This window comes from Camelus bactrianus, chromosome 8 (assembly GCF_048773025.1).
Source record: "Camelus bactrianus isolate YW-2024 breed Bactrian camel chromosome 8, ASM4877302v1, whole genome shotgun sequence".
NCBI lineage: Eukaryota > Metazoa > Chordata > Mammalia > Artiodactyla > Camelidae > Camelus > Camelus bactrianus.
The window spans coordinates 44,636,748-44,654,377 of NC_133546.1; the positions used below are offsets into that span (position 1 = coordinate 44,636,748).

The 17,630-nt window shown below is 37.1% G+C and overlaps 1 protein-coding gene across 1 annotated transcript; it reads left to right on the forward strand.

Annotated features, from left to right (window-relative positions):
* The first annotated feature begins 886 nt into the window (after positions 1-886).
* Positions 887-14,931, forward strand: CD164 (CD164 molecule). Its single transcript, XM_010965398.3, has 6 exons — positions 887-1,203; positions 4,029-4,112; positions 5,512-5,583; positions 7,033-7,068; positions 10,924-10,980; positions 12,467-14,931. The coding sequence occupies exons 1-6, from the start codon at positions 1,020-1,022 to the stop codon at positions 12,631-12,633; spliced, it is 600 nt and encodes a 199-aa protein (XP_010963700.1). The 5' UTR covers positions 887-1,019; the 3' UTR covers positions 12,634-14,931.
* Positions 14,932-17,630: the final 2,699 nt, after the last annotated feature.

A 17,630-nucleotide genomic window follows, 5' to 3' on the forward strand; every position in this document is an offset into this window, starting at 1 on the left:
GGCATCAGATGGCGCTCACCCTAACTAAAAGCCTGATCAGTGACAGAACATGAACAGGCATTTCGAAATCCAGCCCTGATGATAAACGATTGCGCCTTTCAGTCAAGTCACTTCTGAGTCTCGGTTTCACTTGTAAAGTGAAGGTGGGAACGGACCAGAGGGATTTCCAACCCATATCATCTTTGATTGACTACAGCAGTGTCACCGACTGGCTGCTACTACCGCTGGGTGAAATCGCAAGAAATTTGGAAAAGTCAGGGAAAGTGTGACAGAGATAGATGGTGTGCGGCTCCGACTGGAAGATAGGAGACCGCTTTCGGTGTTTCAGTCGGTCACACAACGTGGGCGGCGGAGCACAAACTCCTCAACCACGAGGTGTCTCTATTTCCCTAGATTGTTCTAACACAGGGTTACTTCCAGCAAAATCGATTTTCAAGGAAAAAAGCGCAGGTCCTCTGAACGATACATATGCAAGCACCTCGGAACGCAGGACGACAGTACAAACTTAACTTTTGCGCACCGCTTAGAAACCACTTCCGCTCAGCAGCACTCAGGTCCAGGAGGCGTGGCCCCCGAGATCACATGGGGCCGCGGAATTACTGCCCAGCAGGTCTTTCAGGGGGACGCCGTCACCACGTCATGTAGGTTGTTGAATCCAAGCCGGGGTGGGAGCCTTCTCTATCTCAGGGACGAGAATAGCTCCTACACGTCCAGTGTGGCACCCTGAGGGCAAATAAAAGAGTTTCCTGAGTCTGAACAGTTTCTTTGCTATATTACAGTCACTTGTAGGGACATCTTCCCTCTATTTCCTCTCGACGCTCTTGTTTCCCCTCCCGTGGGGTTTCAGTTGGTATCGCCGGCGCCCCGCCTCCGCACGCCACGGCTTGGGATTCCTCACGTGACCCCGGCGCGCGCCCGTAAGGGGAGCGGAGTCTCCGAGGCGGCGCCTTAGGGAATAGAGGGACAAACGCAGCGTTGGGTGCCTCAGTCTTCGCTCGAAAGTCAGTCCCAAGGACGCGATGTTGGGACTCTCCCGCCCGCTGCTTTGGGCGGCCGGTTGCCTGGCCGCTCTGTGCGTGCTGACCGCGGCTCAGAGCTCCGATTTGACCCCGAACGTGACTACACCCACTACTTCACCGACGACCACCAAGATAGCCCCGGTGACGACGACGACGCATCCGACGGTCACCACTCCAGCACCTGGTGAGCGCTGGTTCAACGGGCTTTCCGCGCCCGTCCGTCCGGCCTTGCCGCATCCTCTGCCCGTGGTGGGCGCGGGGCCGGGGCGGGCCGCTCTTGGGCAACATGGCGGCCCGTCCGAGGCCGGAGCGGCCGTGGTGGCCGCAGTCAGGGAGCGCCCTGGGGAAAGGGGCCGCCGAGCTTTGGGGCCATCGGGCTTCGTTTCCGACCCCGCAGTGTCCCGCGCCGAAGTGGCAATTTAAAAGTGCGTCGTAATCCCCAGCCTCACTTCAGGCTCGGAAGAGGGGACGTGGCTTCCTTCCGCGGTGGCGGCGGTAGGGTTGATGGTGGGGCGAGGCGACCGCCTCCAAAGTTGGCGATGAGACCGAACTCCCACTCCCTGGGGTTAGTCGTTTGTCCATCCAGGTGTATTTTCCGAAGGGAAGCTTCTCCCGAAGTTGGTTAAAGAGGGGAAGAGACGCTGAAGACGTTAATGCTCGCTGGTGCCTCAAAAAATAAGTCGCCCAAGATTTAATTACATAGTTTTTGCGGATAGGTATGGGACATATCTGAGTTTGAGCATTTAATTAATAAAAATCTTACATTTCATGCTATGCGCAAAGAAGGAAAAGTACACTCGTGTCCCCGGTGCTTCGCGTATGTCTCTTCGTATGTTAGGCTGAACTAGACGATAGATGGTGAAACCTGGGAAGTGGTTGGGATTAAAGTAACTCGGCGGAACCATGTGTTTAGTAGATTGTGAAGCTGAGATTGAAACCCAGATGTGTCAGTTTTCTAAAACCTGATCAGAAACACTTTCTGTTAAGCTCTGCAGTCGATTTGGGAGCTGGTTGAGGCATACACTGAATCTTAGGACAGGAAATGTCAGTGCTGTGACCACACAGGGAGATAAATTTGAAGTAGCAAAGTGAAGAACCTCTTTTAGATATTTAAAGCCTGCAGTCTAGTGTGATTGGTTATCCTAGTTAATATTGGGTAAGGAGTAACTGGCATTTTGACCGAAGAATTGCTGAAGTGTAAGGATTCTTACCTTGGCTTATTTTACAGGCTGTTCGTGTTGTTCTACAGTGTCTTCCCTGGTTTTTGTATTTTGTAAGAGTTTAATGAAATATATAATAAACTTAATGTTGTTTGTTAAGCTTTAGGAATATGTAATGGTGAAGTTCAAACATTTTAAATGAGGAAAATTGCAGTACAATACTGGAAATTCTAATCGCGCAATTTCTAAGATAATAGAGCAGGATATGTTTTTGTCTTGTGCTTATTTGGTAGTTTCCTCCTAGAATTGTTGTTTTGGGGAGTGTGTGTGTGTTTAAAGAGAGGCTTGGAAATATGTTAATTGTATTTGTGTAATTGAAATGAGTGCGAAGGAGATGATTTGTGTTTTCTGTAAGTGGTAGTTGGATAAGCTGCAGTCTAAAGGGCAGCACGTTTAGTTCGTTTTAATTAACTTTCACTATACTACCCAAGCATTCATCATCAAACAAAAGATTTTAAACAACTAGCATTTTCATCTATATGCGAACCTCTAAAGAACATACTTCTACCTTATGACCCCTCACAACCCCCTCCCCCAGAGAACGTCCTAGTCTCTGATAAATATTGAAATGCAGTGCCTCTGTGCAGAACTATTTTTAGGCACGGGGAAAACAAATGAGAATGTTTTGGGGGGCATCTAGCTTTTAGGAAAATGGATAGAGCCCAATCCTATAGTCCATTTGTTTGTCCAGACATTAAATTAATGTCTTATCTCAGGGTCATTTGGCTTAAATTATTGACAGAGACCTTGCTCTCTTGTTAAATTATGTGTACGTGAATGTAGCCCCCCTCCAGATGGGTTGTATTTCACACTCTTGTGTGGAGAATCCCAGAAAGAGTGGATCATTTACCAGTCTCTGCTTTTCAAAATGGGCACCATCGGAGCTTGGGTTCAACCAGTAGTAAGTCTCTTATTACTATTACATATTCCAGTGTATCATCTGATGTTTTGGGGTAGTGATTTCCCTATGTGTAGTGTTGGTCTTGTAACATAGTGTCTTTTCCACTATTTTTCTTTTTTAATGATACTTTAAATGCCTCAAGAAACACTGAGTGTCTGTGAAATAGTTGCTGTGTAAAAAATGTGTAAAAAGGCGTTGTTTAAATATGTACCACGAAATACTGAGCATTCCTGCTAGGTTGTACTTTTTTCCCTTTCTCATGAGTTGACTTCTGGCTTCTTAAATCATTTATAATGATTGGAATTTCTTAGTAAGCTACATTATAATTTTTTTCTTCTGTGTGTGGGTTAAAAAAACATAATGTGAGATCTACCCTCTTAAAATTTTAAGTGTATTGTACAGTATTAACTATAAGCATAGTGTCGAATAGAAAATCCCCAGAATTTTTCATCTTGCTTGAAACTTTATATTAATTGAACAGCAAACCTACATTTCTCCTCCCCCCAGCCCCTGGCAACTATCATTTTATTTTCTGCTTCAGAGTTTGATAATTTTAGATACGTTATAAGTGGAATCATGCAGTATTTGCTCTTTTGTGACTAGCTAATTTCACTTAGTATGTCCTCAAGTTTCATCCAAGTTGTAGTGTATGACAGGATTTCCTTTTTTAATGGCTGAATAGTGTTCCATTGTGTGTGTAACACGTTTTTATCCATTCATCTGTGGATGGGTTATAAAGTTTTGCCATTTCTCTGAATTAGCAAGTCTGATATTGTATGTAATGCTTATTGTTGTTTAAAAAAGATAAGTCGTACAAACTCAAAATGAGATACCAACTAATTGATTTTATGTATTTTAACCCTCAACGCCCTATCCCCATCCTCCCAGAAATCTGTGAAAGCCGCAAAAGCTGTGTTTCCTGTTTTAATGCTAGCACTGCTAATACTGCCTGCTTTTGGATAGAATGTAAAGGTAAGAAACTTTGGGATTGCTTTAATTTTGAGAACTCATTGTTTTGTTCTTAGCATTTGAAAATTATGTAGAGCATTTAGAATGGTGTGTACTATTTATTTTGCAAATCACGCACTTTTTCTTTGAAGTACCAGTTGCTTAATACTCCCCCTGAAATATTTTCATGTCTCCCATTCTTTCCCCTTTAATTTCTTAGGCTTGATAATTAATGGTCACTAGTTTAAAAAAGGAAGAGAGAATTCAGACCTTTGTAGTTAGATTAGTGTACTCATACACTGAAATTCGCTATGAAAGTAAGTTGTGAAATTTACCCCTGAAAACTGTTCCCCAGAAAAATGTTTCAGGCATTTCTCATCTGTAGATGTTCTTCGAGATGAACTATAAAGAGACCGTATGAAACTTTGTTTAATACTTAGCTAGGGGAAAAGAATGAGATAGAGTTGACTTGTGCTTCTGTTAAGTTTTAAAGTTACCTTTAATTTGATTGAGGGATAAAGAGCTAGATGGAGATACTTTGAAATGCCATTAAGGTTTTTATTAGAACCACAGGATTACAGCATGAAGTATTCTGACTTCTTAAGGTAAAGTGGTTGCATTTTTTTCTTACCGGTAAAACAGTCTCTCAGGTTTTTTTTTATACAAAGAAAAAGCCAAAGCTACACGTTAAGCGTTTTTATTAGTCACTGAAAAAATTAAGAGTACTGAAATTATGTCACTGTGTAACAAAGTTTAAAAGCCTCTTATAAAAGTACGGTATTAGCTTAATTTGGGGTTAAATTAATTTTTTTGTTGTGTGAGGATCACTTATTTTTAGGTCATAAAATGAAGTTTAAAAGTGCACCCCTCCACGTATGGCAGAGTTGGCAAGTTTTGGAGATTGAATGCCTCACTGTAGGATATATTGGAGAAAGCTTTCCCTTAAACTTTAGCTACAAGTCTTCCCATCCAGGAAAGCGGTTTTAGAAAGTGTGTAAGACTACAGAGATCTGGAACAGAGGTCCCACTGCTGATGTGAGGCACCTCCCCTGTTTACTAAGCCCGTATTAGATTCTGAGCACTTTCCCCTACTGACTCAGCCCTCCTGTGGATTCTAGCAGCCTTCCTTATGCAGTACCACAACTCTGAGATTGCTTTGTTTCTGATTCATCTGTTTAGTATATTCATGTGGATTTAAAAAGGGTATTTGGAGACATCCTGAGTGATAGGTGTAAAATAATGGGAAAAAGAAAATAATGAAGTGTTTTGTTGATCTGTGTTCTTCTAAAGAGTTTATACCTGAGTTTAATTTTTGGAAGCAGTTCTGAAGCATAGTAAGTCAAAGATATTAGTGAATAATTGGTGCTGGGGTTATTTTATTCACTTGTTTGTTTTTTGTTTTGTTTTCTTCCCCCCATAACAGGTAGAAGCTATTGTTCAGATAATTCAACAGTTAGTGATTGCCAGGTGGTGAATGGCACAGAATTCTGTTCTGGTAAGTATTCACATTGGTTTCTGGGAAAAGTGGCCGCAGAGAGGTAAGGAAGATCATTGCCTCAGGAAGTTTTATTTCAGAATTTGGCTTATTTATAGCATATTCATATTGATTGCTGAAAGGACAGTGCTTTGAAGCTTGGTTTAATCATTTGGCTGTGTATACTGTGGAGTTCTTGAAGTGCAGATGCCTCCTCTACTTTTTTTTTTTTTTTTTTTTTTTTTTTTTTTTTTAACTTTTCCAGAAGCTCACTGCATTTTAGACTTTCTTCTCTTGGTCACATTTTGCAGGCTTCGACGGCCTTGTTCTGGCACTTTCCTGGTTACAGTGCTGCTGATATCACAGTGTGCAGCACAGTCTGCGCTGTGGTTAAATGAGTCCTCTCTGTGTTCACCCATTTTCTCTACTTTAATTTGAGGAACTTGACTATTTAACCTTAACTCTTTGCCCAGGAAATAATTAAAATTCCTGGATGAAAGCTGATTTTTCTAACAAGATCATAAATTAATGGGAAAGAAAAACTCTTAATTGGTATGTAGATAATAATTAAATAAAGTTTTATTGGAGTGTGTCAGTAACCTTGAAAGATTACCTGTAACTATTTAATTTTAGTAGGAGTTTCTCCATTCCCCATCTATCCCCCCAGCCCAACTTGAACTTTGTAACTGAGACTTTGATTAGTTTGAGATCAGTTATACCCTATGTAGAGAGCATGATATGGTTTAGGTGGTAAATGAACAGTTTTAACATTTATTTTAATGTGGGTACCTGTGATTTTTTTGATAATACTGCTTTTCTAAGCAGTACAATAATACAAGAGGAAGTAAAACATTTAAAAATATAGTAATTTAAAGAAAAATTGAGTAAGTAATTCTACTCATTTGATAATGTATCAGTTAGAATTAGTTTTGGCTGTTAAGGACATAAAACCCCAAATTACAATGGTTTAATCGATAGATTAATTTGGCTCTTGTGTGAAGGAAGTCTGGGCTTGAGTGCAGCTAGAGGGTAGAGTGGCATTTCTACAACCATTAGAGATCTGGATACCTTCTAGGTTTTTGGTCTGTCCTTTGTCAAAAATGACTTTGACCTTATTCTCCAAGGTGAGTGTTCATGTTCCAGCCATCAAATTGGTTTTCCTACCAGCAGGAAGAAGGGAAAAAGAGAGGCCCCTATCTACTTTGCAGATGCTTCCTAGAAGTTACATGTGACTATCTAGCTGCAAAGGAGGCTAAGAAACGTCTTGGAGGAGAGAGAGTGTATCACTAAAAATCGTTGCTTCTATTTCTAAAAAAGGGAGACCAGTATTGGGACAGAGTAATTGTCAGTCTTCTCCACAGGTTAAATGGAAAAATTGTAAAAGTTGTTCTCGAATGCAGGTTGGGAAATAGCATTATAGATTGTGGTATGTTAGACAGCTTTGACTTACATGTTTGTTTTTTTAAATAGTGCCCACTACCACACCGTTGCCAACCAGTTCTACAGGTAATACAAGATAATTGACTCTTTTCGTCCTCCTCCTTTCAGGGTTTTTAAGCTTTCTAGATGAATAACTTTAGTAATAAAATATCTAAAAGTGATTAGTATAATTTTAAAAATTAGTAGACATATTTAGCCTTTGACCATAATATTTGCATTAATATGTACTGTTTATGACAGTGACACACAACTATAGTGTTTCACATTCACGGAATTGAGCAGATTTGGTGCAGCTTTGTGTATTGAGTCTGCAAACTATTTGTGGATTTGTGGAAATCTTGGGACATACAGAAGCCTAAAGGATATTAAAATTCCTATAATTCTCATCATCTAGAAGTATACCAAAGTGTTTTAAGTTCTTCTAGTGTTTCCTCTGTGTGTATCTGAATAAATACTCTTACTAGGAAGTTGGATGATATGTCCATGACTTTTTGAATTGTCTTCCCTCTTACTGCACGCATTATTGTACGCCCTTTAGCCTTCTACTCTTAGTTGTATAGTTAGGTCATCTTTCATTTTCCATGCAGTGAACATCTTACAGGGAAATATTTGCTGTCATTTCTAGTAGGATTGATTCAAACAGCATTCTAGGTTAGAGGATGACTGTCTTAAGATTTTCAATACTGATTGCTTTCCAGAAAGATAATACTTTTCATTCCTATCAATAATTGGAGTTTTTCACCACACCTTCAGCAGCATTAAGTCATATCTCCTTTTAAAAAATCTTTACCAATTTGATAGGAAGGGTAAATAATTTTTTAAAAAATCTACTCCAGGATAAGTACTAGGCTAGAAGATAGGGATATAGAGACAGAGGTAGGGTAGCAGTTTGTCTGTTGTAGGAACTATGAAAGGTCTGGAAGCAGCATCGTGTGTTGGGGGATTTGTAGGAAGATGTGTGTATTGAGTAATACGTGATGGCAGCTTCCTGGAGATGTTGATTGGTTCATTCTTGAAATTACCCTGATAAAATAGAAGAAGAGCTTCTCAAGCAAAGTAGGGTGGTCAGCACATGTGAAGGAGATGTGAGAGAGGATAATGAGGTCAGGGAATTGCATTTGGGGTGTTCAGTACAAGGTGAGGACAAGCTAAGCTAGAATGGCAACAGGTCAAGAGCCAGATTGGGAATTGCCATTGTATGCCTTGCTGGTGTGTTTGAAGTGTGAAGGTCATATGATGAGATTTGCATTTTAATAAAATAACTTACTCTGATTGTGTGGAGAGGTGCTTGGAAAGAGGCAAGAGTGAACACAGGGAGATTAGATACCCTGTTGCAGTAATTCTAGAGAACCACTGGGGAGGAGTTGCAGATGTATTCAGATAGGCTTAGTAAGTAGAAAAGAAAGGACTTGATTGAGGTGATCGGAGAGCTCTTAGCTAAAAAATACTGATAATCAGTGTAGGCAGTAAGAGTCCACTGCAGCAGCTTTTTAGCTTTCTGGAGAGAATTGGGCTTGAGGACTACACTCTTGGGAACAATAATGCCTAAGAGGTGGGAAGAGGACTGGATAGGAAACTTGAGTAGGGATGGGCAGAGAAGTGTGTGTAAGAAAAACTGTGTGTTTTAAGTGTTCAGTTTTTCAGAGGAGGAAGTGGTCAGATGCTGTAACAAGGACAAGAATTCATTTTGAAAGACCTAGGCTAGCTTGTACCAGCTTCTGCTGCCCAGTTGTACACAGCTCATCCAACTGCAACCTCAGTGATACTGTATTGGTAGCTTGAATTAAGGGCTGCAGTGGAAATAGTCACTCCATGGAAATCTGCAAATGCTATAAAACTTACCTGGGAGAGCACATTGTGTGGTGTGTTCATAAACCATTAATACCCATTAGAAGTCATTGACTGAGATGTTAAAGGTTAATGAAAGCCGAGATGTTGAGAGAAAATGAATTTCCAGAAGGTGGGATATGAACAGAAGGGGAGAGAGGGGGAAATAGTTTTCCCAAAACCATTGTGGGTTGCTTTTAATTTCTTCCTTACGAGTCTTGATGTAGTTCTGCTTGTTTCATACTGGGTTCTCTGCGAACTGTCATGAGTTTCTTGTTTTCTCTCGCTTTGGTTCTGTAAAGTGGAAGGAAGCCAGGGCTTGCTTACAGAAAATGCATCAGTTGCGTGGCAATTAGTGGTTGAAATGCATATGTTTTTATGATCTCTTTCCATGGCAGCTGCTGAAGAGAGAAATTAAGGAACTGTTTAAGAAACAATGCAAAGAAAATCTGATTTATATAGTTAAGTAGGGTTATTTATATAGTCTTCCACCAGTACAAATAATATATAAGTATTATATATCTTAGAATGACTAAAATTATGTCAGAAATATAGTGGAAAATGTTCATATTAAGTGGAACACAAACTGTATGAAGTAGTTCTAGTACAATTTTATTTTTTAATTATATACATGTCTGGAAAAATGACTGGCAGGAAGTAGCATGTTTCTTTGAATGATAGGCTCACTTCACTGTCTCCACTGTGTTTTCTACGTTTTTGGTGGCAGCTTTTATAACCTATGAATTATAATTTTTTTAATGAACATGGAGTAGGTCAGTAGAGGTATTCCCTAAGTTGTGCCTAATACTGAAAATTTTATTTATGTAATACTTTGGTCAGAAGTAAAAGTGTGTAAATGTTTTGCCTGTTTCAAAAAGTAATTTTTTTAACCATGTTAAGAGGGTGGGTAATGAGAACCAAATAACAAATTTGCAAATTTTTCCCCTCTAACGATGTCAGATAGGATTAGTAGTATTACTTTAAGATTGAAAAGAATTTGATATATGTTTAATTTATAAATAGCATTTTTTGTGGTTTCACAGAATATATAAGCACAAAACTTTGAAGGGATTATGGGTCTTAAAAATCTAGGAATTCTGTGTAAGAATCACTCCTATCAGAAAATGAGATCAAATATTTCCCAGTAAGATGCTTGTAACATGGAGAAATGAGAGATGACCTAACTGTCCACTGGTGGGTGGGGTACAATGCTAACAGTGAGAAAGGAGTACAAATGTGTGTGAACGTACTATAGTGTTTGTTAGTATCTGTTAGTAGTATTGATTCTAACAGAAGTCTCTTTTATATAGTGCTTTAGTTCCTAAAATGTTTTTACATTCAAAATAATTCTTCCCATGAGTGTACATTTTGTTAGACATCATCAGATAATTATTTGAACTCATGCAGTATGGTAAACTAGAGTTTATTACCCTTGGGCTCTTAAAATCTAAATTAGGGGAACTATGGCCCCCAGGGCACCTGTTCTTATAAATAAAATTTTTTTGGACTCCAGCCATGCCCATTCATTTACTTGTCTTTGGCTGCTTTTGCATTAGACAGTGCACAGAGTCTAAAATATTTACTGTCTGCCCTGTTAGAAAAGTTTGCCAACCCCCTGAAAAGTTTGCCAACCCCCTGAAATGAAGTAGATAAAGCTAATCTTGATACCTATATAAGAAATACTGAAATTGTATTTTTATAATCATAACTTTTTAAGTTAATGGTTTTTGTCTTAGAATAGAGATTAGTTATAAAGAACCTGTGTAATTCCCTCATCTAAATACTAATTCTTGCCCTCCTGCATGTCTTTGTGCAAACTTTATCCAGGTGTGTACATAGATGTTTATATTTTCATGTGTACATATATGCTAACATGGATACAATTTTATGATTGTTTAATGTTTTAAAATACATTTAAAAGCTAGTATTCTGGATGTGTAGATGTATTAGTGAACCATTACCTGAGATTTGGCCTTTATTCTCTAAAAAATTGAAAGCATGTTGAAGTTGGTAGCAGTCTTTTTACAAGATAGATGCTAGATAATTGAGAAAATTAGAAATTCAAGTTTTTAATACATTTTGTTCACATTCCAGCTAAAACCACAACTCTGCCTTCCCCTTCTACAACTTCCACCACAGCTACTACTACAGGTAATTGAGGTTTTTTTAAACTAATAGTGAGATAGGATGTGTCTGCAGTGTTGCCTTTTACTATTTCTGCCATCACTTTGCAGTTTTATTCTTGAATAGTTATGAACTGAATTTCATCTCTTATATTTAGAGTACCAAGATAGTAGACTGTTAAAGCAGTAATAAGAGGTTTTGCTGAGAGTCCTCTTCTAGTTTTTTAATGTGTAATTACACTTGGCATGATATGTTAGGATTGAATGATAATGATTTTCCAATAAGCCTTTTAGTACAACTTATAGGTGAAGTTGAATTTCTTATACCTTAAAAATTAAATACTGATTACTGTTAGGGATTCATTTTATTAGAGCATAGCACTTTGAATGAAGATGATAAATTCATCCTTTTTTACTGTGAAAGGTCTAAAAAGCCAAGATCATGACCAAATGTGCACTTCAATCATATTTCTTACCATTTCTTATTACAGTACAACCCTTGATACAGTGCATGTGAAAATTAACTTTTTATTAATTAATGATTTGAAATGTTATAAAGCAAATCATATTTAGGTTATGCCACAGGACACTGTAGGTACACAGGTTAGGAAGCCTTCCCTCCAGCCTTATTTATAGTACTGTTGTTTTGATTCTGGTGAATCTTTTATATTTTTAAAATTCTTTTGGCTTTATTCTGGTGCTACCTTTTTTTAAGTTTCAGTGAAGTCATTCTGTCTTCACAAGAAGAAATACAGAGCAGTTGGAATTAATTTTAAAGCTGATCGGCTTATACAGCCACCAGAGTAGTGTTTATTTGCTATTCTGTTTAAGAAAAAAGTAAAATTATTTTAAATACAAAATTGCTTTTTGTTAAAGTGGATGGTGCTCCACTTGAAACATTTTATTCCTTGAAAAGGAATTTAAAATTTTGTGTTTTTTTTCCTTGTTACTTGGTAATACTTTCTCATAAAATTTGCAATGAGAATTAAGATACCTTTAATAATGAGTTCTTTGCTTGTTAGAATTACAGATCGCAGATTTATATGATTATTTATAATCGCAGATTATTAAAATTATTTTTGTAATTTGAAAAATTGTAATCATTTTATTTACCTTAGCAAAATTCAAAAGTTGTATGAATTTTTAACATAAATATTAATATTTGCTCTAGCAATTAACTAAAATATATAGTCTGAAGAAATTGCAAATTTTAAAAGTGCTTGACATGTTCTCAGCATAATTTACATAACATAAACATTTTCTATCATTTTCATGTTTGAAATTACATAGCAGTATTGACCACTTGATACTGCTGGGTAGAATGTAGAATGGAATTGATAAATGGTTGTTTTCCTCAATTAGGGATAAATTCTAACTCTAAAGACTTAATGCAAGAGAAAACACATCATGGAATTTAACACACGGCAAAATAGAAGCTCAGCTGGGTCTTAAAATTATGGTAGAGAATTGTGAGACTCATTAAGTATTGTGATTTCTTGTATCTCATTTAACAGGTGCAACTAATACCACTTTAACTCCGACTTCACAACCTGTGAGGAAGTCAACCTTTGACGCAGCCAGTTTCATTGGAGGAATTGTCCTTGTCTTGGGTGTGCAGGCTGTAATTTTCTTTCTCTATAAATTCTGCAAATCTAAAGAACGAAACTACCACACTCTGTAAACAGACCCACTAAATTAACAAGGACTGGCATGTAACTCACTGAAACCAAAATATTATCTTTCAAGATGTCCCACATGGAAGACGCTATTCCAGGATCTTTAAAATTTCAAAGGATGCATATAGGAGCATCACCCTTGAAGAAAAAAAAAATCAGTTAAATCATTTTGCTCAATGGGAATATTTAAAATATTCTGCATGAATCCTTGTGGCTGTCTTCTTTTATTTTAAATGGCTGCTGCTGTGGGATTATATTCTCTCTTCTTGACATGCCAAATGTAACTCTGTACGTGATGGAAAACATTGTCCTGCACAGACAACCTCATGACTCTTTTGGCAGTTTAAATGTAGTCATTATAAAGCCTGAAAGCTGCATTATTTTCATCCTAACTCAGGATGTAGTCAGAATTGAGAAGAATGTGCCAAATGAGCATCAATCAGGTGGATTTTTTGGTTATCATTACAAAAGTGGAATAAATTTATAAATTTAGTATCCTTAGAGTAAAATTTTGTGCTCGATAACAGTTATTTTTTCTACATTAGAAATAAGATGCCACACAGGGAATTACATTCCAGATTTAAAGAAATGAATGGAAAGAATACAAAACATTAAAGTATAGTAGGTTGTTCATACTTGTGAAGCACCTTATATCATTGAGAAAATAAAGAACAGTGCCTTAAAAGCCAGACTGAAAGGTAGAAGATAACCTAGCATGTTGGTGATTTGTTCTTTCTCATTAATGAAGGGAAAGGTTGGTCTGAGGATGTAACTGTTGATCTGAGCAGTAGTAAACCTGTTTTTAGATACCATACTGTTACCTTCTTTATTTCAAGCCTAACTTAAAGGATGTTATACAAAGTCAGAATCCTTCGTATATTAATAAGCCTCCCAACATTTTTCTTGTGGCTGTTAAAAGGTATAAAGTTGATTTAATTATATTTTCCTTTGTACTTCAAAAAAGTATCACTGTTGTACCTTGAAAGGATTTCCACCAAACTTTCTTGAAAAGCAACTTCTGTGAGCCAAGAAGGAAATAAGTTGTTTTAGAATCATTTACTAACAATTTAAATAAGACAATCATTTTAAGTTTTGAGACAGCGAGTATGAGCAGTGTAATTTCAGAAAATCTAAGGATTTGGACTTGATCCGATTACTGTAGATTTTTAATGATGATTGCCCTGGATAAACAGATTGTGCTTTTCCTTTTTCCTCCTCTCCCATCTTTCTTAGTTTCAATTCCTGTAGTATGATAAACATGTGTACTTTTATGTCTTTAGTTTTTCTATGAAGTGGTAGTTTTTTCAGCGTTAGAGGGATATTTTTTCCCTGCCTTTGACACGTTGGGTTAGTTCAGGGGCTTAAATTAGTTTGAAGTGAGCTTTTGCTTTTCTAGGTCATTAAGGTTTTTTGTTTTAGTTTCTTTAGCCTGTAGTGGCTGAGTTTAGCACTTGGTTTTCGGTACTTTATAGTAGGAAATGACAAGTTGCTTTAGTCCATTTCATAAGCCAAAATTCCTTGCATTTGGATAATTAAAGGTCCTTAAAATGGAGATTTACTGTTTCTTTGTTACTTGCTGGTACAGCTAAAGTTTGTTTTATGTGCACATTTGTACATACACCTAATGTTTTCAAGTGCCTTAATTGTTTAAAATCTCTGGCTTCAAAGGTTTTTGGGAAAAGGTAGGCTTACCTCACATTCTTGTGTTTCCCTCAGTAGTAATATTCTAGGTACCTCACAGAATTTTATTATGGTGCCATGGCTGTTTTTAGTGAGTGCTATAAGATAGAAGATTTAGTTGAAAATTCACAAAATTTCTATTCCTCCCAAAGTGACAAAAATTAGCTACAGTGCTATAATTGTCATTTACCTAGATACAAATACCTTGCCACATGTTAACACTGTAGCTGTTTTTGTGAAAGGGTAGCTGATGAGGCCTCTCATCTTCTGTAATTTGGAATACTGCTCTAACAGAATCATAATATGGAATTCAATTTTGCAGGAAAAGCTCTTAAAACAACTCACGGCCTTTTCCCTTCTTCCTTTAGCAGTTTAGTATCTTGAGCCATTAATAATTTTTTTTTTTTAATCCAGAAGGTATATAGAAACCTTTTCAGATTTTTCATCTGATTTGTTCATGCAGATGTAGTTCTATTAAAATCCCTTGTTTTACCTTACAGACATTTGTTGCACAGGCAGACACTGCTGTATTTAGAAATTTCTATTTCAGTTCATTAAAAACTGCAAAACCAATCTGTATCATGTACCAAACTGATTTAAAATAAACCTACATGTTTATTGGATTAATCTGCTCTTTTTTTTATTAACTAAAGTGTGTTTTTGCATTTTGATTATGAAATTTAATGCCAGTGAATTTATCTTACTCATCTGTCTGGAGATTGGTTGTCCACTCAGTTTTCAGTTTCTCATCAAGATCAGCAGATAGTAACTAAGGTACGTATTCATCAGTGGAGAACAGCCTTAGAAGTGATAGAGGGACCGCTTGGTATGCCTGTGGGAGTAACATGCATGTTGATCTTTCTAAAATCAATAGAAATCATCTACTGGTTTACCAAGTGAAGAGTTTATGAGAATACCAATTGTTGTTAGATACCTGAAAGCTTGTTTGTAATTCTGCCTTTTTAGTTTAGATTGTAAGTAAAGTAAAATTGGGCTTCTGTTCAGAGTCCTTGGTATAACTATCTAGTGCCAAGCCACATGTTGTTATGTGAAATCTGGTTCTGTAGGCCCATGTTTTGGGCAAAATTATATTCTATATTACATCACAGAACTTGGATTAAGGAGAGAGAATAAATACTTCCCTGTAAGCCTTAAAGCCTAGAAGAGTAGACTGAAGACTTCCTGAAACTTTGCTAGAGATGAATTGTTATTTTGTTAAGAATGGCATTCATAGTGGTTTTTTTAGATGAGAATAAAAAGTCCTTTGTGTTTCCGCATGTAGGTACCATCCTTGTGCGCTCTCTTAATTTGTGTAGATACCTATTGCTGCTGGTATTTACCTTCTGCCTAAAGGATGTTCTTTAACCTTGAACATTTCTGATTTTGATAGTAGAGGTATTATTGATGAATTCTTCCAGTTTTTGTGTGTCTGCCTTCGTTTCTGAAAAATGTTTTCATTGGATATAGAATTCTAGGTTGACATTTTTACTTTCATTGCTTTTATGATGTTGGTCCACTGTCTTCTGTGTGTCATGTCCTATAAGAAATCTGTCATCTTTATCTTTTGTTCTTCAGTACGTATCTTTTTTTTTCATCTGTTGCTTAAGATTTTCCTTCTTACCACTCATTTTGAGTATTTTGATTGTAGTATGCTGTGCTGTTTCTTGAGGTTTGTTGAGTTTCTTGGATCTGTGGTTTTTCATCAAATTTGGTAACTTTTCAACCATTATTTCTTTAAATACCGTTTTCTGCCCTCTCCATTCTCTCTGTAGGGTACTCTAATTACACAGAGACTGCTAGAAGGTAACTCACAACTCACCCATGCAGTGTTTGTTTTTTAAAAACATATTTTTCTGTTTCATATTGTTATTACCATCTTCAAGTTCTCTAATATTACCTTCTGCTACATCTAATCTGTTAATCTTACCCAGTGTGTTTTTCATTTCAGATATCTTCATTTTTAAAAGTTCAGTTTGGGTGTTTTTCATGTTTCTACACGTTATGTCTTTAGTTTTTGAACATACAGTGTAACAACTTTTAACGTGGATCAGTTTCTTTTGATTGATGTTTTTACTCATTGTAGGTCATATTTTCCTATTTCTTTGCATGCTTGGTAATTTTTTATTGCATGCCAGAGGTAAATTTAAACATGTTTGGTGCTGGTTGTTTTTGTGTTGGGATGTAGTTAAGTTTCTTAAACAGTTGGATCCTTTCAGGTCTTCCTTTTAGGCTTTGTTAGGTGAGAGCAGAGCATCATTTGTTCTAGGGCTCATTGCTCCCCAGTCCTGAGTACCCAGTGCCCCCTGGATTATTAGGCTTTCCCTTAACTTTAAGCTCCATATCTCAACCCAGGAGCTCTGCTGAGCTCTGCCTGGGTGTCCCCTTCCTGCATCATGGCTTAGAAATTCAAGGCAGTAAGCTGGGTCAGTAGTTGCCTATCTTTCAGGGATCATTGTCCTTCTTTGCTTAAAGTCCAGTGTATTGAAAACCACTGTTTAATGTGTTTTGTCCAGTTTTTCATTTGTTTCAGGGTATATCCAGTCTCTTATTTCATCTTGGCCAGATAGGGATTTTAAAGTCTTCATTTTTAATTATTTAAGTAATAGATAAGTATATATCCTTGATTATTTTTTTTTGAAACTATTAAAGTCTGATTTGGCCATCCTTAGCCCTTTCCCCTTCCTCGCCCTCCCCCACTTTCCAGAGGTAATAACTAGAACTGGTTTGGTGTTAAACACTTCCCCTCAACAATTTATATACACATAACTAAGTGTAGCTTTAGAAAATATATGACGTGGATTTTTATTTTAACATTATCCTGCAACTTTTTTTCACTCATTAGCTATACCAGATTCTTAAGTTCTCTGTTGGTATATGTAGTGTGAATATCGTAAGTATCTACCTGTTGAAGGATGATTAGGTTTGCAATCTGTAGTTTATCCTGACAGTTTTGTGGGGAATATCTTTGTACCTGCTACCTGTTTGTGAATATTTCTCTAGAGTAAACAAGGAGAAGTGGACAGCTCTGTCAAAGGGGTTCCACTTTGAAAGTTTTAACACTGAGATTTCCTTCCAGTTTCCACCATCAGTTATCAGAGTGTTTTCTGTATCTTTACCATCTGATACTGGAAAAGTTAAATTTAAATATTCTGGTGAGTAGAATGATTTATTTGGTTGATATCATTAATTTGTCCTTCCTCTGTGAATTTCCTGTTTTTCTGTTTTCTTATTTTGTAGGCTTTTTAATCTTAAAATATGCTGGATGCTAAGCCATAGTCAATAGACTTTGTTCAGTCACTGTTATCTTCAAGTCTTTGATTAC

Coding starts and splice junctions, on each gene's coding strand:
- CD164 (XM_010965398.3), top strand. CDS start 1,020: ATGTTGGGACTCTCCCGCCCGCTGCTTTGGGCGGCCGGTTGCCTGGCC. Junction 4,113..5,511: donor CTTTTGGATAGAATGTAAAG/GTAAGAAACTTT, acceptor CCCCCATAACAG/GTAGAAGCTATTGTTCAGAT. Junction 10,981..12,466: donor CACCACAGCTACTACTACAG/GTAATTGAGGTT, acceptor CTCATTTAACAG/GTGCAACTAATACCACTTTA.